Source organism: Trichomonas vaginalis, chromosome I, assembly GCF_026262505.1.
Source record: "Trichomonas vaginalis G3 chromosome I, whole genome shotgun sequence".
Lineage (NCBI taxonomy): Eukaryota > Parabasalia > Trichomonadida > Trichomonadidae > Trichomonas > Trichomonas vaginalis.
The window spans coordinates 14871284-14893628 of record NC_067203.1 but is presented as its reverse complement, the minus strand read 5'-3'; the positions used below and the strand labels follow the sequence as shown (position 1 = coordinate 14893628).

At 34.0% G+C, this 22345-nt stretch overlaps 11 protein-coding genes and 6 pseudogenes across 17 annotated transcripts, besides 4 other annotated features; 12 read left to right on the top strand and 5 right to left on the bottom strand.

Annotated features, from left to right (window-relative positions):
• Positions 1-84: 84 nt before the first annotated feature.
• Positions 85-121: a mobile genetic element.
• A 437-nt stretch (positions 122-558) lies between these two features.
• Positions 559-22345: part of a mobile genetic element that runs on past the window's edge.
• On the bottom strand, positions 1420-1662 carry TVAGG3_0988460 (uncharacterized protein; the record flags this gene model as incomplete). Its single annotated transcript, XM_001291582.1, has 1 exon — positions 1420-1662. The coding sequence occupies one exon, from the start codon at positions 1660-1662 to the stop codon at positions 1420-1422; it is 243 nt and encodes an 80-aa protein (XP_001291583.1).
• Positions 1836-2398, bottom strand: TVAGG3_0988450 (annotated as a pseudogene). Its single transcript has one exon. A coding segment is annotated over exon 1 (563 nt).
• TVAGG3_0988440 (uncharacterized protein) lies at positions 2717-2998 on the bottom strand (the record flags this gene model as incomplete). The annotated part of the gene is made up of 1 exon (XM_051254097.1): positions 2717-2998. One exon carries the CDS (start codon positions 2996-2998, stop codon positions 2717-2719), a length of 282 nt encoding a protein of 93 aa, XP_051079671.1.
• TVAGG3_0988430 (uncharacterized protein) lies at positions 3044-3478 on the top strand (the record flags this gene model as incomplete). The annotated part of the gene is made up of 1 exon (XM_051254096.1): positions 3044-3478. The coding sequence occupies one exon, from the start codon at positions 3044-3046 to the stop codon at positions 3476-3478; it is 435 nt and encodes a 144-aa protein (XP_051079670.1).
• Positions 4094-4708, top strand: TVAGG3_0988420 (uncharacterized protein; the record flags this gene model as incomplete). Its single annotated transcript, XM_051254095.1, has 1 exon — positions 4094-4708. A coding segment is annotated over one exon (615 nt), but the record flags the coding sequence as incomplete, so codon positions are not given.
• Positions 4624-22345: part of a mobile genetic element that runs on past the window's edge.
• Positions 6115-6938, bottom strand: TVAGG3_0988410 (annotated as a pseudogene). Its single transcript has one exon. A coding segment is annotated over exon 1 (824 nt).
• On the top strand, positions 8209-8823 carry TVAGG3_0988400 (uncharacterized protein; the record flags this gene model as incomplete). The annotated part of the gene is made up of 1 exon (XM_051254094.1): positions 8209-8823. One exon carries the CDS (start codon positions 8209-8211, stop codon positions 8821-8823), a length of 615 nt encoding a protein of 204 aa, XP_051079668.1.
• On the top strand, positions 9802-10826 carry TVAGG3_0988390 (organellar and viral DNA polymerase type B; the record flags this gene model as incomplete). The annotated part of the gene is made up of 1 exon (XM_051254093.1): positions 9802-10826. A coding segment is annotated over one exon (1025 nt), but the record flags the coding sequence as incomplete, so codon positions are not given.
• Positions 10939-12240: a mobile genetic element.
• TVAGG3_0988380 lies at positions 11035-12160 on the top strand (annotated as a pseudogene). Its single transcript has one exon. A coding segment is annotated over exon 1 (1126 nt).
• TVAGG3_0988360 lies at positions 12788-13782 on the top strand (annotated as a pseudogene). The gene has a single exon. A coding segment is annotated over exon 1 (995 nt).
• Positions 13823-14672, top strand: TVAGG3_0988350 (annotated as a pseudogene). The gene has a single exon. A coding segment is annotated over exon 1 (850 nt).
• On the top strand, positions 15154-15816 carry TVAGG3_0988340 (uncharacterized protein; the record flags this gene model as incomplete). The annotated part of the gene is made up of 1 exon (XM_051254092.1): positions 15154-15816. One exon carries the CDS (start codon positions 15154-15156, stop codon positions 15814-15816), a length of 663 nt encoding a protein of 220 aa, XP_051079666.1.
• Positions 16402-16776, bottom strand: TVAGG3_0988330 (uncharacterized protein; the record flags this gene model as incomplete). The annotated part of the gene is made up of 1 exon (XM_051254091.1): positions 16402-16776. One exon carries the CDS (start codon positions 16774-16776, stop codon positions 16402-16404), a length of 375 nt encoding a protein of 124 aa, XP_051079665.1.
• On the top strand, positions 16884-17711 carry TVAGG3_0988320 (KilA, N-terminal/APSES-type HTH, DNA-binding family; the record flags this gene model as incomplete). The annotated part of the gene is made up of 1 exon (XM_051254090.1): positions 16884-17711. The coding sequence occupies one exon, from the start codon at positions 16884-16886 to the stop codon at positions 17709-17711; it is 828 nt and encodes a 275-aa protein (XP_051079664.1).
• On the top strand, positions 18500-19362 carry TVAGG3_0988310 (organellar and viral DNA polymerase type B; the record flags this gene model as incomplete). The annotated part of the gene is made up of 1 exon (XM_051254089.1): positions 18500-19362. A coding segment is annotated over one exon (863 nt), but the record flags the coding sequence as incomplete, so codon positions are not given.
• On the top strand, positions 19935-20906 carry TVAGG3_0988300 (annotated as a pseudogene). Its single transcript has one exon. A coding segment is annotated over exon 1 (972 nt).
• On the top strand, positions 21779-22339 carry TVAGG3_0988290 (organellar and viral DNA polymerase type B; the record flags this gene model as incomplete). Its single annotated transcript, XM_001282408.2, has 1 exon — positions 21779-22339. The coding sequence occupies one exon, from the start codon at positions 21779-21781 to the stop codon at positions 22337-22339; it is 561 nt and encodes a 186-aa protein (XP_001282409.2).

Genomic DNA, 22345 nt, shown 5'->3' with positions numbered 1-22345 from the left:
TGAGTTTATGTGATATTATTTTTCAGAAGATTTCATTCTATCACAAATGTCTCATTCAATTTAGAATTTACGAATGTCAAAAAATTGAGAGCTGTCACTTTTGATGAATTTCTGTTTATTACAGTATCTAGTAATTGGGTACCAAGGGTCTACGCCCCTCGGAACCAAAATTACTAGAATTTACAAAAACCGTTTGACACGTAAAATACATTTGACATTTACAAAAAATAATTTTTTTAAAAAATAAACTTAAAAATTAACGTTAAAAATTTTGACACTTTACAAAATAAAAAAATAATTTTTAAAAAATAAACTTAAAAATAAATTAACTTAAAATTTTTTAAAATTTATTTTTTAATTCTGTATATACTAAATTTTATCATAAATGCTAAATTAATTTTAGAGTATATCTAACCTCATTTCTAACCTTATGAATTTTTTCATAAATGATAAAATTAATTTTAGGGTAGATCTAACCCGATATCTAACCTCATTTCTAACCTAGCCGCTTTTCGGCCCTGACTCGTAGGGTTTCATGAATATTCATTAATTCTCTTATAAAGTTGCAATAGTTGAATTCAGTAACTGAGCCTCAAGGAAGAAAACATCCTTTCCGTCTTCGGGTAATACAACGGGGCATTTATGATCGTGTGTAGAATACATATCAATCCAAAACTCTCTATTATTTCCTGATAACTTATAATATTTAATATTTGTTAATGGTGATGATCTAGTATGTCCAATAAATTCATTTTCAACCCCTTTAGCGATATTTGAATATAAGATGACTTGTTTTCTGTCCCATACATTATATGTTATTATTGGTAATAATACTGTTCGTTCTTCTCCGGGTTTATAATTAAATACATTCATGAAGTCTTCATTATACTGAGAAATTTTAAAACCTATCCTAAAATCACTTTGTCTCTTTTCTGCTATTTCATTAAACGGTGAGTATATAACAAATGTGCATGTATGTGAATCATCTATTTGTTCAATAAATTCATAATGAAAGTCTATAATTTGTGGTTGAATTCCTTCTTCTTTTAATTTATCAAGATACACATTTAATCCTAAAGCGTTTTTGTTAAATTTCTTTTCGAAAATTTCGTTAAAATCACTCATGCATTCATATAATGTTGTGTCGTCTTTGAAATATTTATATATGTGAATAGTTTGCTTAAATTCTTGGGTTTCGTTTATAACAACAACTTCGAGCTCAAATTCAACCTTTCTAAATCCTCGTGTTATATACATACTTGATAAACCAATATATTTTTCGTTTATATTAACAGACCAGTCAATAGGTAGTTTAAAGGTAATTCTATTTCCATTTATTTTAACATTTTCGTCTTCAGAACTGAAAGCAACTGTTAACAGTACTTGTCTATACATTTATTACAAACAAAAATATATCATTTATTCTTTCTTCTCAACGGATTCAGCCTTTTCCTTTTCCGCCTTTTCTTTAGCCTCACGTTCTCTTTTTGCTTTCATTCGCGGGTTCTTCTCTCTTCCTGCAGCTAATGCGGCTAACTGCTTTTCACTTAATTTCCTTTTTGGTTTTTCTGGTTTTTCTTCGGCTTTTGGTGTCTTTAGTTCTGTTAATATCTGCTCACGAATTTCTTTTTTGATGGCTTCAATATCTAATCCCTGACTCATTTGATTATTCGTAAGTTGAAGTTCTGAGGTCATTTATTTTTGTCAGCAATGAGGTCATGAATGAGGTCATTTATTTTTGTCAGCAATGAGGTCATGAATGAGGTCATGAATGAGGTCATTTATTTTTGTCATGAATGAGGTCATTCGTGATAAAAATAAAACTAGCGTAGATTTTACAATACTGCGATGGTAGAGTTTAAGAGTTGTGCTTCAATGTAGAGACAGTCCTTATGGTCTGGAGGTAAGAACACTGGTGCTTTATGGTCATGAGTGGAGAACATGTCTATCCAAAACTCACGATTGAAGCCAGTTAATTTATAGTATTTAGGGTTAGGAAGTGGTGAAGTTCTTGTATGACCAATGAACTCATTTTCAACTCCCTTACTTAAGTTTGAATATAATATAGCTTGCTTTCTATCCAAATACCTGGAAATCTAATTTCGGAAAATTCATTTTTCCTCGGAAGCATTGCATCATAATTGAAAACATTCTTGAAATCATCACTTGGTTCAGAGATTTGAAATCTTATACGTAATGGATTTTCTTTCTTTTTAGCTACTTCATTGAATGGTGAATATATAACAAACTGACAGTCATGAGTTCCATCTTCATTTTCATTAAATTCATAATGAAAGTCTATAAGTTGTGGCCGACTACCTTCTTCTTTCAGTTGTGCAAGAAACTCACGTAAAGGCTGTAAAGTTTGTACTTCAATGTTGAACTTTTTCTCGAACATCTCATTAAATGAAATCATACATTGCAACAATGTTGTATCGTCTTTAAAGTATTTGTATATGTGAATGTTTTGGGCGCTTAAAGACTGTTCGTCATTTTCTATCTCGACTTGAAGTATAAAGTCAACCTTTCTGAAAGCACGTGTTATATACATATTTGTTATGCCAATGTACTTCTCTTCATTTATGTTCACAATCCAGTCTGTTGGAAACTTAAACGTTACTCTGTTCCCCTTTATTTTGACGTCAGGGTTTTCACTACTGAACGCAACAGATAAAGGTATTTGTCTATACATTTAATTCGGATAAAAATAAACCATTTACTCTTTCTTTGCTTCAGCTTCTTTAGCTTTTGCTTCAGCTTCTTTAGCTTTTGCTTCAGCTTCTTCTCTAGCTTTTTTCGCCAGTAGTCTTGGGTTCTTTTGTCTTCCAGCAGCTAATGCAGCAAGTTGTTTTTCACTAAGTTTTCTCTTTGGTCTCTCTGGCTTTTGTTCTTGTTTTTGTTCCTTCAGTTCGGATAAAATTTGCTCACGAATTTCTTTCTTCAATGCTTCAACATCTATGACCCCTTGGGTCTTGTCCGTAGGGCTTGTCTGAGTCATTTGACTGCAGATAAAAAACAAAATTAAAACTTTAACCGATGTAAAATGAGCTTGTCAAAATCAGAGCGAGAGTCTATTATATTAAATGATGCAAGAGGAATACAACATCCTTTCTATTACGTAAGTCAGTGTAAAGATGGTAAAATATACGTAAGAAAAAGAAAGGTTCCATTAGCGAATGCAGAAAGCGACAGTATTAAGGTGCATGGCAAGGGTGAAGTCCACGAAGCCCATATAAAACCTTCTGTTCAAACTGAGCCACCAAAAGAACAAGAAGAAAAGAAGCCAGATGTACTTTCAATAACGAACCAAGAGCTTATTGCAAAGTTCGTGAATTTCATTGAAAAACAAACCGAGTCAAAGAATCCTGACCCGCCAGTGAAAGAAGTTGAGACAAAAGAGAATGTACAGTTCATTGAAAATGTCAAGAAACAACTTCCACCACGAATGCCAAGAAGAAGAGTGAGAATAATGAAGTAAATAGATATTTTTATCTGAAGTAAAGACATGCAGAACGAACAGTTAAACGAATTTACTCCAGCAGAGCATATTCATCAGATTCGCTCATATTTCGATATCATAGACAATGCAGTTCAAATTGGTGACACTAATAGAAAATATTCTGACGCAAAGATTCCATCACAACTTGGAACTACTAAAGATAACACATGGGTAACATTCAATCTCTCACCTCCTGGTGAAAATATGTTGGACCTTTACAATACATTCATTACGTATAAAATGGAAGGTCAATTTATTGTAGATAAAGAAATTGGTTCAGGTTCCAATAAAACAAACCCACCAGGATTTTGGATTGGTTTCGATGACGCTTTCTATGCAGTTGCTGGATATCAAATCCTTGCAAATGGTCGTATCGTATATTCTCAAGACAACGCAAGAGAAGAAGCATATATAACTTCAAACTCACAAACTACCGAACAAATAAAGAAAGTAGATGTTTTCTCAAAGACTCGACATGAAGATGTATGGAGTCATTCGGGAACATGCAGAACAGGACAAATTGTTAGTGGTCCAATTACAGCAGGAAAATCATTTGATTTTAAGTTTCGTTTAAGAATTCCTGTTAGAAGATTCCTTCCATTAGAAGCTATTCGATTTATTCCAGCTTTTGCAGGAAACATTCAGCTTAAAGTAAAGTTCAGTAGCGACGCCTTACAATGCACATCTATATCTGTAAATGATATCATTGCTTTCAATCCAACTCTTAAAGTTGCATTTGCTTCAGATTCAAATCCACCGACAAATAAATTTGTTCCATGGAATGAACCATTCACTATGATAACGAAGGCAGTAGAAGCTAGTGGAACAGTTACTATTACAACTGTAACCCAGCAACTATTTCGAACAAAGATGGATTTTAATGAATGTTTCATTCATCCAAAGTCATTCTCTTTAGACCCTAACATTTATACAGAACTTGTAGAACATTATACAAACGAGGCTTTATGTTTTCCTGTTAAAGTTATGGATTGGATTCCTATGGACGGTTCATTCTCAAAGAATACAGATAGTTCAAGTGCAACATTTACAGCAGCTTATACGCCTATTAATGTTAAAAGTATTTGGGCACTATTTAGAAAGAAAGACAACTATTATGTTAATTTAGTTAGTATACAAGTCTTGGGTATGGTGGCACTGCGTTCCACCTTACCCAATACTTGTGAATTTGACACTTTACAAAACCGTTAACGTATATTTTACAACATGAACGCAAAAACTAACTTAACCTTAAATATTTACAAAGCCGCCAACAATTTCACCTCACTATCGTTCTCACTAACAACTTCACTAATGTTCTCATAAATTTTCCTCAATATCTTCATCATCAGTGTTAACCCTATTGTAGTCATACTTGAAGCCATAAACTTTCTCTAACTTCTTAACGTACAATTTACATAACTTACCTTCGTCATCGTATGGTTTAATGATATAACTATTTCTATCTTTATAAACAGTCAATGAAAAGTCAACTGGTCTCGGATGTATTTGAAAGAACATGTTATGCTCAGGAAGGAAGAATAAATGTTTAAATGTATGTTTGTTATATGTTTTGATTTGTATGAGTTGCTTTTGTTCTGTCATTACATCCAAATAAAATAAAAATAATTTTAAAAAATAAAATAAAAAATAAATGATATCACCACCCTCACACGTATGAAAACATAGCACAAAAATAAATTTAGGTGAAGTGGTGAGATCTCACCTCTTTTTTCACCTGTTTTTTCACCCTGTTGAATTCATTGCTTTATAACTCTCTTCCTTGGTTTCTTTTTAGTTGCTTTCTTCACGTCTGTCTCCAACTTGACTGTCTTTCTTCTTCGTCCGTAATGATACCAATTACTTCCACCAGTCAATGGGTCAAATGGTCGTTCATAAGGGTTTCCATACATTCCATAGGTCCATATGATAAACCGCTGGTGGAGAAGAAACATTTTCTTTAGTTCCATCGACTCTATTTAAATGCATTGTTTCACCTTTCATCTGGTCATTAAAGTCTTTTGCGTGTTTTGCAAACTCATCGTCCTTTCCTAAAGCATTTTCTGACTCAGTCGCAACCAAATTGGATGCTTTATTTATGAGCCCTATTTTATTTAATCTTAACTTCTTTGCAACCCAGCCTCCAATCTTCCTTTATTTGCATCTAATGTCTTCGAAACCCTTCCTCCACTCATTTTATTTACTGCGTCATAAGCTCCAAGTGCTTTTGCTCCAAATGCTAATGCTTTTGTTCCCATTGCGCCTAAAGCTGCCCAAGCTACCATTTACACCATATTAAAATCATCTCTCTTCAATATTATCTCATAAAAGTTCTCGTTACTGGAGAAAGTCAATGAAACATAAGCGTTCTCACGGGCTTCGCCCTCACCGCTTTGCGGTCTATCTAACTTCTTTCTTATCATCTATTCGCTTCAAAATGTCTGAACAATTGCTAACATCTTCTACAACAGTTATTTCATCATGAATGACCTTCAAGAACAAGCTCATTTAATAGTATGCAATTAAAATCATCTCAATAATGAGTCCATCCTTTCCATCTTTAGGTAGCACAACATCTTTCATTGAAGAAGGTTCGACAAGTCTTATGTTAAACTTACTGACAAAGTTTGTTATACTATAATGCTTCGGTGGCGAATACATGTAGTTTGAAAGACATAATATAGATTCTTCAGCAAATTCACTTATACTGGATTTTATAACAATGTTCTCACGAGACCAAACCACCAATTGACAATCTTGTAAGCAATCCTGCTGAACCTTCTACTGTAAACGTCGATGGTAACATTCCACGAAGGTCATCTATTGACATCTTTGAGTCACTGAATTTAAATATTTTCTTAAAGCAATCGTCATTATCTAACCATGCAATAGCTTTGAAGTTTTCATTCGAATATACATCTGCTTCATTAAATGTAAATCCTGACTTCTTTGCAGAGACGACTTTAAAATCTATTGCATTTGTTTCAAAATTATATGCTATGGTAACTTCTGAAGGTAATGGATGTCCTTCCGCAGTCAGTTGTTCTTTCACTACCGTTTGAAGCTTTGTGTTAAAAACTTTCATGTCATCTCCTGTATCTAAGTTCACATACACAGCAACAGGGAAACTATCTTGCTTCTTTGTTTCATCATTATATCTCAAAACATTAAAGTTCTTCAATAATATTGTCCTTCCTGCTGGAATACTTCTAACTTGTCTTATTTCAATAGCTTTCTCACCTCCTACATACTCTACCCAGTGTCTTGGATATTCATAAGTATACTGACTTTCTTGAATTTTGGTAGGTTTCATCATAACGTGTTCATAGTATATCTTTATACTCTTGTCAGTTAGACTCGGTGCTATGTTCTGAATATTTCTGACTTGCATTTTTAATGGAGATAAAATGAAGCATTTAATACATGACGTAGATGAAGACATGAATGAAACTACAGACAAACTTAACTCTTCTCTCATTCTTCCTTTCAGCAAAGATATGAGTTCTGTTCAAATGGTGTTTATTTCTATTGTGGAAAGATGGGTCAGGTAAGACATTTAACCTCATTCGTCATATACTCATAACAGAACGTTTAGGAAATGACTCATATTATGACCAAATCATTATATCAGCAACTTCAGACTCTATGGATCAACAGCGAAAACATTCATGTCAAAGTTCAAGCCTCTGTCGTTAAAGTTCCAGACAGCGAACTCATTGAATTTCTTCAACGTTACATTCGACGTAAGAGAAATATTATGCCATCGTTGAATTTATACAGTCAGGAATGCAAAAGACTTCAGAAGAGATGGAAAGAATTATTGACAAACACCACTTACGTCAGTACTCAGGAGTTTACGATATGAAACGACTGACAAACTACATTCTATCAAAACTTTCAAAATACCCCTTCAAAAAGTATCCTTCAAACACTCTGCTCGTTTGTGACGACTTCGCCGGAAAAGGTTTAGTGTCAAAGCCACTCACCATTAGCTAACATCATAACTAAAGTCAGACATTACCACTTAACTGTAGCAATACTTATGCAAACATGGAGGTTTTTAGCTTTAAACATAAAACGTCTCATAACTGACTTCGTTATCTTTCAAGGTTTCTCACGTTATGATATTGAACTCATTTGGAAACAGTCAGGTATAACATTACCTTTTGAAGAAATTTGGGAAGCATATAAGTCTCTCATCTCTCCTCGTTCATACCTTGAGATTCATATCATGACTAATACCATTAAAGTCAAAAATATTCCATGGGAACGACCAACATTGTTTTAAAGTTTAACCTTCAATTGACTGATGGTAAACAAATTCCATGCATCTCTGTCGCCATTTCTGTTAATATTTTTGCTGTCATTCATATCATCCACTTCCCCATCCGTTAGCTTTTGAGGATATGCGTTAGAATAGCTGTTCTTAAATGAAGGCTTTTCACCTTTGAGAGCATAAACTCTATAACTTTCTGCATACTTTATGTTTGAACCTCCTGAGCCATCATTGACATAAATTTTTATAGGCTTCCACCCTTTGTTCATGTTCCTGCTTCTTCCCTTAGCTCTTTTTGTTCAGTAGTTCTACATCTTTATACACAGCTCCTGTCTCAGTGAATTCAACAATATTTTCATTCGTTAGCTTTACATTCAAACCCTTGTCGAGTATATTGTTCATTTCATACATATAAAAGGTTTTTATTCTATATGAAATGAGAAGCAAATCCATCTTAGCTGGTGCCGTTAATGTTCCAATTGAACCAACATCAAATGTTGACTCACGAACGACAAACAATATTGTCATAAAGAACTATAGTTCAGAGTGTTTGAAAGAAAAAGAACCAGAACTGAAATCCGTGAATTTAAACTCAGCTTCAAACGCTAACGCTACATCAGATGTTAAGTTAGAGTATCCACCACTGGACCAAATTCTTTCAAGAGAAGCCAACGACAACCCTTACACAAATGTTCAAACAAATCCTTCAGATAACGTAGACCATTACCTTCTTCAGTTATACCAAACAATTTTACTCAAAGACGATAAGAAGCTTTTGACAAATCTTATAAGCAAGAACCAAATAATTCTAACAAAGGAGGACCTTGAAAATGTTATCTCACGAATAACAGGGAAACAATGTGTCATTGACTATCTCGACCCTGAAATCGAATGCTGTGGTCAAACTCCACTATTCATGAAAATAGGTAACATCCGCATCATTGAAACACCAGGAACTACAGGAGTTGAGTTTAAGTATAAATATTCGAACGAGTATACAAAACTTTCAACAGAATATAAACTTTGCTTGAAATATGTTTTAGTAAATTAAAGCAATTTGTAATATCTATCCAAAACTTCTTCAACAGTATCGAACTCATCTTCATAATGCAAACCTAATCTTATTGACTTGGTGCAGTTTTCACTAACACAATATTTTTCTGTTCTCTTGACTGACATAACTAACTCATTTGTTTCATCAAACAGCAACAACCAAAGTTCATGACCTAATACATAACATTCATACTTTATATTTTTAGCTCTGAGTTCTCTTGTAAGCTGTTGCATTTAATATTTTCTAAAAAGTCAACTTCAACAGTCATTCGCACTGGTGCCTTCAGTTCTACAGGCTCGCCTTGAAAGTCAACTAGTCTGAATTGCATGTCTTTCAAATTATGAGGACTAATGCGAACCCATTTACCTAAATGAGTTGCTATGACAGGAACATTTGGAATGAACATTGAATTGACTGCATAACAGAAGGATTTATATTCTACTGAACCTTTACTATTAACTCCTGAAATACCTGTGACATTAGCTATTTTAGACTCAATGTACAAACAATTACCACAACATACGTATGGAACAGATTTCATCTCAATCGTTTTGTCAACACTTTTCAAAGGTAGTTGCATATGGTATGCTCCTAAAAGAAGTTGAACTCTATGACTCATTCGTGTTATCTTGAACTCTTTCTTGCTACTGAACTTCAATGTTCCCTCAGAAGAGAGTTCGACATCTATGTTGTCAATAGTTTCTTCATTTATGAGAGTATCTATGACTCCAGCAATTTTATCTATTCTATACTCTGCTCTGTTAGGAAATGTTATAAAACTTCTTTTGTCATCTATTTCAAACTCCATGAAATCTGTTTCGTCAGTTATAACGAATGAAGCAATAGTATTAAAGTCAACAACTCTGAAAGCAAGCGCTTCATTCTGAAGACCTAAGTTTGTTTGTAGCTTTACTGTCCCGTATTCGTTTGGGTCTGTACTTTGCAAATAGAACAACATTTTATTCTCATTAAAATATGACTATTGCTGCATATGCGTATGAAACAAATGAAGCAAGAAGAGCACATGAACTAGTAAACGAAAACTCAACTTTAACCATTGAAGGCAATGATTTAGTCATTGACGATGGAAAAACTAAAAAAGTCATTGATTTCGATACTTTTAACACTTATGACCCATTCATTACAACAAGCAAGGTTCCCATCATAAATGATGGAATGGTGCAATATATAAATTCAACAGTAGATGCCTCATTAGTGAAAGTACTGAATGTTCTCATTGAATTGTTAAAGAGCTTTCGATTTGACGACAACATTAAATGCTTAAAGAATTTAGTCATGAATGAGAAACAAATTCTCGGCGTTGCTGGTAGCAGTAATGATGTACACCTTATGACATTAGAATATTATAACGAACATAAAGATGAACTGAAAGGAGAGAAGGGTGACACCGGACCACAAGGACCACAAGGAATACAAGGAATACAAGGAATACAAGGACCTCAAGGCGAAAACGGTTTGGATGGAAAGGATGGAAAGGATGGAAAAACTGCTAAATCATGGATATGGGACCTTATAAATACTGGTTTAACAGCTGCTTCATATGGAGTTCTTCAATACCAAATCGGAAAGATATGGGCAGTACTTGGTGAAGAAGCTTTAGATGACGTTAAAAATGCTTTGAACTTCATTTCAAATGGTTCGGATACTATTAAAACTTTATCTGGTTGGATGCAAGAAACAAGGAGTCAAATAGATACTGTAAGACGTATAGCAAACAATGCACGTACGGGATTGGATACTTTACGAGAAGCACAAAATACACTAAAGGAAGCAAATGATATTCTTGGCTCAGTATCAGACATGCATGAAGATTGGCTTAAAGGTATTGACAAATCTTTAAAAAATCACAGTCAGTCTATTGCTGACTACAAGAAAAGTATAGATTTTTTACATAGTGCTATGGACGTACATGATGGAAGCATAAGGAACTTACTTAATGCTAACAATAACTTACCAGGAACTATTAAAGCATTTATAAAGTCCTTTGTAAAACCCGGTGCTCTAACATTTAGGTCTTTGAGAGCAAGAGCATTGAAGTCAAGAGATGCAGAAACTCCAGAAGAACCACCAAAACCAACAGCTAATGAAATATAGGGTGTCCAAAGGTGCGTTTAGCACAGCGCTCTATATGAGACTATTAAAGGAGATATATGCTGATTATAAATATATAATAAAAAATATGAATATATGTATATGATGAGAATGTTGTATTTTGGCGCCATGCCGGGATATAAAATGAATTTTGAGACAAGAGGCGGTTTCGCGGGAAATTTTGGCGGGATTTTTTTCATTTTTTTAATGAATCATAAAGAAAACATCCTCGCTCTTGCAAAAAAATGCAAAGACTGTAAAAAATCTACGAGACATTGGTAAAATGCTTCGGTATGGATGCTCCTAGCTATTCCACTGTAACGTATCATATTAGGATGTATCACTTCATGAACAAAAAGGCGCCCATCATAAAAATTGACAAAAAATCGCCGGATCAAAGAAAAATCAAAGCAATTCTTCAAGCGCTAGATGAAGACCCAAGAGCATCACTCAGAAGGATAGAGGAGATGACAAAGATACCACGTACAACAGTCAGTTATTATCTGCACAATTATTTGAACTACAAACTAGCGTATACACGTTGGGTTCCGCACAACCTTAATTCAGTTCAAAAAAAATCTAGAGTCCAATCTTCGAAAGAGCTCCTCTCTATATTGGGTGCGTATCAATCCAAGAAGTTTCGCTTTTTAGTAACAGGGGACGAGTCTTGGTTTCAATATGCAACAGAAGCCAAAATCATGTGGATCCCGAAGGATGAAAATCCGCAAACATTCCCGAAGAAAAAAATTAACACACCAATGATGATGTTGTCGGTTTTTTGGGGCGTGAATGGCATCATCGCAATTGATATTCTTCAAAAACCTAATACGATGAATGCTCAGTATCTAATTGACAATGTTCTTACTCAAATTATCAATTCTGATGAGTTTGAGAAATCCAAACAACAAAAACAAAAGTTTGCAATTCATTTTGATAATTCAAGAGTTCACAAAAGTCATAAGGTAATGAATTACTTGGTGGAAACAATGTTAAAGTTGTTCCAAACCCAATTTATTCACCTGATATTGCACCCTCTGACTTTTATTTATTCGGCACGCTAAAAAAGAGAGCTGAAGGACGCGAATTCGCGAGTCCAGATGATCTTGAAAATTTTGTAAGAGAGCAATTTGAGCAATTTTCTCATGATGATTTAAAGCGTGTCTTTCAAGCCTGGATCGATCGCTGCGAACGCGTGATTGAATCCAATGGTGATTATATTTAAATAAACTTTATATATATGTAACTTGTTTATTTCTATTCGCAGTATTCAGGTTTGTGCTAAACACACCTTTGGACACCCTATATTGTTCGAATATTTTCCAAGGTACTCTGTTCTCATTGCATACATTCAAGAAATACTTAAGAAAGCAGACTTGACTTTAGGAGATGATGAAAGGTCTGTATATCTTTCGTTCCAGTTTCAAATAGCAGAACTTTTGAGACAGATATGCTTAATGTATGACAACATCTCTGATTTCACAAGATATGATGACGACCATGACCCGAACACGGTGAAGAAGAAGTTTTACAAACATCCATTAAGACAGGAAAGGTTTTAACTCAAAGTCTCATTATTGACACCAAAGATGGCGAAGTGGACGTTCTTCAAGAGCTGAAGAAAAATACTTCTTCGGGAGGTGGTGGTAGGCATGAACTTGAAATAAATGAGATAGAAGAGAAATTAGCCGAAAAAGCAGATAAAGAACATAAACACAATATCTCCGATATAAATGAACTTCAAGCTACATTAAATAGTAAAGCAGATAAAAACCATGTTCATTATATAACTTCAGATGAACAGATTATAACGGACTACCATGGATATTTAACACAGGATGAAAAAGTGAAGACGGAAGATGTTAATGAAAGAAGATATAAATACATTCGTGCTAAAGGTTATGACATAAGCTGTACTGTACATTATGACACAGGTAAAGCGCTAGAAGCATTTAGTTATAACGATGAAATTTATGCCTCTACTTTCAATGTTAACGGTGTATTAGTTGAACCAAGATTTACTTTGAGAGTTAAGGCAAAAATAACTTTTGAAGATGCTATTAAAAGTAAAGCCGACAAAGATGAACTTGACGCAACGAACAAAGTTTTGAAATCTCATAAACACAATATCTCCGATATAAATGAACTTCAAGCTACATTAAATAGTAAAGCCGACAAAAATCATACACATAAATCCTTCACTACTGTTAGAGCAGACGACATAATATTGAACTATGATTTGGGTTCAAGTGCACCTTTAGAGAATCCGAGTACAAGCGTAAAAGATACTCTTAACAATTTAGATAAGAGTTGTAGGAATATCGAAGATCATGCCAGAAACTTTGAAGCATATGAACTACCATCAATGTTAGACAAGAAAGCAGACAAAACAGAGCTTCAAACATTAAAGACTGAAATACTTCAAACATTATATCCTGTTGGTTCTATTTATACGTCAATGAACTCAACAAATCCAGCAAGTGTTTTAGGTTTTGGTACATGGCAGCAGATTGTAGACAAATTCTTATACTGTGCTAATCTTCAAAGCAAACAGGGGGTTCGAAGAAAATTAAAGAAGCAAACCTTCCACCGCACACTCATACGGGAACTACAAACTTTTCTGGCGACCATAGCCACTCATTAAGAGACCACCCATTATACAACTCAGAGTATGAAGCTGGCAATGATGTTTTATCTCCATCTTATAACAATGCAGCAAAAAAGACTTTTCGACAAACTGAACCGGGAGGAAATCATTCACACACTTTCACAACAAATCCAACAGGCTCGGGTGCAGATTATATGCCACCATTTGTGACTATATTCGCATGGTACCGCGTTCATTGAACGCGCTTGAGCCTAGAATTAAATCTTTAACTTTACATAAATGAGCTTGAAAGAAGTATTCGAACAACATCCATGGAGGTCATTTAAGAAGTTCAATGAAGCTGCAAAGAGTTGGGGATTTACTAACAGAGCTGAAGTGAAAAGGTTCTTTAACAAAAATGTTGTACATCAAACAAAAATAAACCCTTACGACTACTTTTTACCAATTTACTCCAACACTCCTGACGCATACCAATTTGACACTCTCATTCAAAGCAGAAAAGGAGGACATAAACCATTCCTCATCTTCATTAATGTTAACACTCGCAAAGCATATGCATATAATGAGAATAAAGGAACTCGTGAAGTGTTAAGAGTTTTACAAAAGTTTGTAGCAGAACATAGCCCAAGTACTTTAACATCAGACCAAGACAGTGCATACTCAGCAATGAAATCACAGATTTTCTCATTAAGCATAACATAACTCACTACACTACTGAAGACCATAACCATAACATACTCGGCATCATTAAACGCTTCATAAGAACGCTCAGAGATTTAAATCAAGAGCGAGACTTTACCGAAGAAACAATGAAACATTTTCTCGAAGTATATAATTCCTCAACACATTCTACAACAGGACATACACCAAATTCAATGACACAACAACAAGAAGAAAAGTATATACAAAAGAAACGAAGCCAAACACAAAATATCAGAAATTCAACACAATTTACCCTCATTCCTGGTACAAAAGTTCGTGTAGTTCTTGACGACAAACCGTTGACAAAGAAACGTTTAAGGTTAAGTAGAAACTTATTATATCGTAGACTCTACGCAAGGTAATGGATATCTTATAAAAGCTGCTGACGACTCTAGCGTTTTACCTCGTCACAAATTAGTTGAAAGTAGTAATGGCAAACTTGCTGAAACCATTGACGAAGCAAAGCGAGGAGTGGTTATTGAAATACTTGACTACATAAACGATGACACTTATAAAGTAAGATATGAAGGAGGTGTTGAAGATGTTATACCATCTAAGAACTTGAGAGAGTCAAGCCAACACATCTGGGACCATTAGAGCGGGAGTACTGGAAAGACAAAAATATGCCAGAAAGAATAAGAAAATTCTTCTAAACTTTTTCATTAGATGTAAATCAGACATGAACGAGAACAGTCATGATATCATTAATGGTACCATTTATTTTAACATAAAGACAAAGCAGGACGAAGTCCATGACCAAAAATATATTTTAGGTGAAGAGGTGAGATCTCACCCGTTTTTTCACCTCTTTTTTCACCCTCACGAATTTTCATGAATTTCCTTAAGATAGAAAAAATAAAGTTAGTTTTATTTTTATTTATTTTTTTATTTTGTATGTAAAGACAGTAATGTCAGTCGAAGCAAAAACATTCACTAACAAATCTAATGGCGAAACATTCACAAAAGGCACTTATAACGGTGTTGAAGTCTTACGTAGAGACAAGGATGGTTACATTAATGTAACAAATATGTGTCAGCAGTTTAGGAAAGACTTTAGAAAGTTGTTGGAAAATAAGTCCTGGGAAGAGTATTATAAGGCATTTTGTGAAGAATATAGCAACCGTCGGAATTCCGGCGGTTGCTTTTTATACAAAATTCATGCAGGAATTCCTGATGAAATCAAACAGGTTAGAGGAACGTATGTAGACCCAAGACTTATAAACTATATAGCAATGTGGGCTTCTCCAAAATATTGCATAGCAGTTGGAAAAATTATGGACTCCATAGACAAGAAAGTTCATGAGAAATTAGATGAAGAAGAACTCGAAGATACAGTAGAGAATGCTAAACCTTTGTTCGAACAAGAAGTTAGAAAAATGTGCGAAAAACAATTAGAACATGAACGTGAGATATGTTATGGTTATAGAGATTCTCCATACGAACTAGACCAATGGGAACAAGAAGATTTAAAGAGAGAATTTAGAGAATATGAACTCGCTAAGATAGCATTAGAAGCTGCAGAAAAGAAGTTAAAAGTTTGGGGTCGTTTTGTACAAAAATATTGTGAGTAAATGAACCATTTATTTTAACATAAAGACGCAAAGCGGCGGGGCATAGCCCATGACCAAAAATATATGTTTACGTTAATGTTTTTAGGTTATTCAATAATTAATTATTTTGAAGAACTGAAGGTGTCACTCGGTTAATTAACATCTCTGAAAAATGATGACAACATGACATCACATTTTGACGAAGTGCAAATCTTCACTTCGTGTCAAAATGCAAAAAAATAATGCTGAAAATGAAATATATTTTTGGTCAAAGCTTCCACGAGAGAAAAGATTCCCCATTCGCTAAGGATTCCAAAAATGAAAAAATCATTGATTTCGGCTGAGAAAAACAGCAAAACCCTTCTTCCACGGGAACAAAGAAATAAAGAAGAAATAAAGTAAATTTTTTATTTATTCACGTGGAAGATAGAGCACTTTTATGACACTTTTTATTCACGACAAACAAGACAAACAAAGAAAATAAGAAAATACGGCGCTGTCGCGGTTCGAACCACAGACCCTGACCCCTCCATAACACCACCTTAGACCACTGTGCTACGTAGCCTGTCGACATAAGATTTTATAAATTGCATATTTGACGTAAATTTATTTCCATCTAGCTTCCCACCGCATAAGATATTCATACGTGTTTGTAAGACATTCATTAAACTTCTTTTCTATTGCATCTAATCTTGCGTTATTTTTTTCAATAACTTGTCTGTATTCTTCATCATCTCCAGCAGTGTTTGGGTCTTCACGTTTAAAATATTCATTGTTAACCAATTTTTTATCTACAAATTTTATTAGTGTTTGATTCACTTCGTTATGATAACGGTCATATTCTTTCAATACGTAAGTGAAGACAAAATGCGTCGTACCTTCAATCTTAAAGCTTAAAGAACTTTCAACACAGTTTTGAGGGTCTGTCAGTGCGTCAATGAGATAGTATTCGAAGTCAGTCAATAATCTTTTTAAAGTCATTTCATACAGGATAAAATTTAATGTTGTGAAGAAATAGTGTTTATCTCAGAAAAAATAAAGTTAGTTTTATTTTTATTTATTTTTTTATTTTGTATGTAAAGACAGTAATGTCAACATCAGAGAACACAACAATTGCTATCGTTCATGAAGCCATAAATGAAGAATACGAGTACATACAGTATAACAAACAGTTACGTCTTATTCGTTCAGTCAAAGATGACATGTACCAAATGCAAAGTATTTTGAATGCTCTTCTTTCTACAAAGCAAGCATATCATTGGTTTGAAAACCAACAGGCAAAAGAACTTTTAGAAGAATTTCCTCATATGATTGCTTCCCTCGGAAAACCGAGGGAAGAGATTCCGTACGAAAATCGCAAGAATTTGGCTCCTGGTTTGAAAGGTTATTATGTTCATAGACTTTTAGTAAATGCTGTAGCAATGTGGGCTTCACCTCGTTATGCTTGTTATATTTTCATGATGTTAGATGAACTATATAAAGCAGAACGTGGAGAGATGGAAAAGAAACTTCAAGCAAAAGATGAAGTCATTGAATCCAAAGACAAAAGCATACAGAAAAGAATACCACGTTCAGTACCAAAAGGAAAGGAAAAAAGCTATAAGTATATGATTTACGCTGAAGAGTTGGAGAAAGAAGAAGATAGAGATATGGTTATGTTGCATTTAGTGAGAAGAAACAACAAGAGCTTTTATGACTTAGCTAAGATATATAAATCTGACAGAAACTGGTTCTATCGTGAAAACTTACCGATTTCAATGACACCGAATGAGCAAATAAAGGAAATTGTCAAAAATACTCTTCCTCAAACACACTATGACATCAAAGGTTGCACAATACTTACATTTAAAGAAGACTTAACATTACTGAAAGAAAAGATAACAGAATATTTCGACAACTTCAAAGAGGAAGAATGAAAACTTACCGATTTCAATGAAAAACATTAACTTTTTTTGACGAAGTGAAGATTTGCACTTTGTCAAAATTTAATGAAAAACATTAACGTAAACATTAACGATAAAATTTATTTCCTGGACTGTTGTCAAAATGTCATGTTGTCATCATTTTTAAAAGAAGTTAATTAACCTGGTAGCACATGGTGACGTGGTGACACTTTCAGTTATTCAAAAATATATTTTTGCTTAAATAACTTCAGGGTCAATTTCTTCAACCATTTCACTTCCTTCGTCAATGTCAATTGAAGCTTCTTCAACCTTTGGTAAGAATTTCTGTATAACATCTTTGTTCGTTATTGTCTTCAGAGATGAAGGATAATATTTCACATTTGTTTCACCCTTCTTATATTCTTTCTGTTCGGAAAGATTTAAAGCAATACTGAAGAAGTCAATATTAGAGTTCTTTATAACAGTATAATGAGTATCTTTGACATTCACGAAGAAACTCTTTTGTTTCAAAACTACTGCTAACTCTTGTGAAGTATAACGTTTGCGGTCAATGACGATAGCTAATGGTCTGACATACTGACCAAACTTAGATTCTTTCACAAACTTCTTGTTAAAGATAACATTAACTTTGAAGCACCATTGAACTCATTCTTGATGGCATTAGCGAGAGCATTGTATGAAAAGAACTTGCAATCTTGCATGTGTTTCATTAAAATAAAAATATTAAATTATTTTGAAAAATAACTTTAAAAAATCTAATCTAATTTTTTCAAAAAATATTTTTTTATTTCCTACTAAAGATGTATCGGAAGTTGTCTAAGTTAGAACACTCGGAAATAAAACAACTTCTTACAGAAGCTAACATAGAAGTAGCAAAGCATTACGCAACAAACAAAAAAGCACTCGCTGACATCCTCAATGACTATAATGGTGCAATAAGTTATGATAGAATTCATGAGTTCATAAAGCCGCAACGCGGCGAGGACGAAGTCCATGCAAGAGCATTTCCTTTAAATGACGTTGCTATTGACTTATATCATAGACGTTCAGTACCTCATGAAGTAAGAAGAGAAATGTTTGACATAACAAATGCAAACGTTGGTCATACTCGTAAAGCTCTTTCGCATGATGTTCGTCAAGAGATGTTTGACATAACAAATGCAAACGTTGGTGAAACACGAAAGAGAGACGACACACTGAAACAACAGAGAAGAGAGATGTTTAAGAGCGCTATAGAACAAGTTCGCAAAGCTAACGATGTCATTCGTTCCATTGACGACAAACCAAAAGAAGGTGAGAGATGGTTAAAGAAAGATGAAGAGAATAGGAAGAGAAATGTGAAGTCAGGCAATAGACTCATTGACTTTAACATCGAAGCTTTAGATGAACCAAACAGAGACTACTTACACAAACATTTCGGTAAGGTTTTCATGAGACTCTTAGAGAAGATTAAAATAAACTCACAACAGAGATGGATGGTATGTTATAAACTTGGTGGAAAGTATGAATGTTCTACGTTAAACCTCAATAATATTGGAACATTACTACATCAGCTCTTGAAGGAGAACTTTATATCAGAGATAGAAGCAAATGCTGCAGGTATTGTTGAAATGCACTATGACTTCTTCTTGACAAACATAAAGAATCTTACTGAAATAAAGATGTATGATTTAACTGAATATGAAGGCTTAACGATGTCAGATGTAAAGAAAGGAAACCAAGAAGCGACCATATAGAGATGAAAGCACACTGACAGAAAGACAGAAAAGATTATTGAACAGACTTAAACAAACAGGAGATAAACAAGATATAGATGACTTCTGGAATGAAATCCTTGGTGAAAAGAAGTTTTATAAGAAGAGAAGCGGTCAGTTCTGGAAGTATCTTTGCACATTACCTATAAATCTTGAACGCTACCAAATCTTCAATGAACTGAACAAAAGAACTGCAACACTTATGACAGAGACAATTGTTTCGTTTATGCTTGCATTCAGGCTGGAGTAAATGAAGAAACTATTGACCACATGAGAGAAGTCATTCGTGTTAGAGACTTTCCTCAAAGTAAAGTACAAGAAATTTCGATTCAACAGGTATAGCATTAATGTTACCATTGGTTATTTCAATGACTCAAGACATAATGAAATAAAGAGATACATACCAAAAGAATGTAAAACTGTTCGAACTATTGACTTACTTCTTGTTGAAGACCACTACATGCTAAACGAAAGATTACCAATGACAACATATTTCATTCGCAACTATATAGAAATCTTGAAGGAGTGTGGTGGAATGAACATTGAAAAACAGATGAAAATATATACAATGAGAGATGATAAATACATTGTTCGCATGGATAGAACTACACCGCTATGGGATGTTATGAAAACATTGTGGGAGTGCAAATATTTCGAACCTATTTCTTATGGAGAACTTTTCACATATACGACTGACTTATATAAACAGAACCTTGCACCATTTAAAGATTTGACATATGCTCCAAAGTATTGTGTACAACTGAAGAAGAAAGCAGAGTCAAAAGAAGTAAATAAAAATAAGTGCAAGTTCATTCCTGAGCATGTTTTCTTTGCTGACTTTGAGTGCAGTACCGATGGCTTTCATAAAGCTTTTAACATATGTTATGACAGTGAAGATGGTTCGGTGAGTGAAAGCATATGGGGTCAAAACTGTGCAACAGAATTTTTGGAGCGACTTCCTGACAAGAGTTTAATATATTTCCATAACCTCAGCTATGACATAAACTTCATCTTAAGACACATGACAGAAGTGAAAGGAACTCCCATCATTAAAGGTTCACGAACAATGCAAATAACTGGCTTATATAAAGGAAGGGCAATTATTATAAAAGACTCTTACAGTGTTATAAATAAGAAGCTTAAACTATTTCCTGCTATGTTTAACTTACAAACAGGACCGAAAGAAGTATTTCCATATAACTACTACAGCAGTGTTTTGTTAGCAAATGACAACAGAACTGGTGTCATTTATGAAGCATGTAAGTTTTGGATGAAACGTTCATGAAGAACATAGATTCCATCAAAGGTTGCAGAATAGATGAAAACCACTTCGACTTAGAAAAATATAGCACGTTTTACTGCAAACAAGATGTAAGAATTTTAAGAGAAGGTTTTGTAAAGTTCCGCAATGACTTATTGAAAGAGTTTGATTTAAACGTTTATGACTACGTTAGTATTTGTTCTATTGCTAACAAATTGTTTGAGAACAGAGTGTACTTCCCGAATGGAAATCTTTATGACCTCTCAAATAAACCAAGAGAATTTATTTCGAGATGCATTCAAGGTGGAAGATGTATGTTGTCAGATAACATTAAACAAAAGAGCAAAAAGAAACTCATTGCTGACTTCGACGCTGTTTCATTATATCCATCAGCTATAGCAAGACTTTATACTTTAGAAGGAATTCCAAAAGTATTGAAGGATGAGATGTTAAGCACAGAGTATCTCATGAGACATTTATTCGATGACGACCAAAAGGAACCCATTGGTGAAAAGTTTATGTCTGGCTTCTTTGTTCTCATTAAGATAACAGAGATTGGAATACATAGACACTTTCCTTTAATAGTTTGTGACCCTGAACTAAATCCAGAACTTAACGTTCCCAGAAGTTCAAACACTTGCTGTTTAATGTATGTTGACCATATAACATTACAAGACCTTATAAAATATCAAGGTGTCAAATGTGAAGTGTTGCAAGGATACTATTACGATGGAAACAGAGATATTAGAATAAGAGATGAAGTAAAGAAGTTGTTTGAGTTAAGGTTAAAGTATAAGAAAGAAGGAAATCCTTTGCAAGAAAATATAAAGCTCATTCTGAACAGTATTTATGGCAAAACTATTCTATCTCCTATTGAGTCAAAAATAACCATAGTAGATGACAAAGATGCTATAAGATATGCCATCAGAAACTACAACCATATAGTGAAGTTCGAAGGTTTGGATGGTTCAGATAAAACTATTTTCAAGCTAACGAAAAGCATTTGCAGACACTTTAACTTCTGTCCACTTGGTGTTAACATTCTGTCTATGTCAAAACGTATTATGAATGAAGTGTTTTGCACGATTGAAGACTTAGGATTAAAAGCATTTTATCAGGATACAGATTCGATGCACATTTACAATGAAGACATACCACGTTTAGCTCATGAATTTAAGAAGAGATATGGTAGAGAACTTATTGGTAAAAACCTTGGTCAGTTTCATAGTGACTTCGCAGAAATAACACCTGGAAAACAAAGTTTAGCATACAAGTCAATATTTTGTGGAAAGAAGACTTACATAGACTTACTCACTAACGATTTAAATGAAGTTGCATTTCACTGCAGAATGAAAGGCGTGAAGCAAGATGTTATTGCTTTAACCGCTAATGAAATGTTTCCTGAAGCTATACAATGCTATTACAATGAAGATAAAGGTTTAATGGTTCCGCAAGGAAAATTTGACAAAGACTCTGAGTTCAGTGTCATGAAACTTTATAAAGCACTTTATGACGGTCAAGAGATTGGATTTGACTTATGTAAGTCATGTCAACCTTGCTTTGAAGAGAAGTTTAACTTCTCAATAACGACTAAAACAAGCTTTATTCGTAAGTTGAAGTTCTGAGGTCAT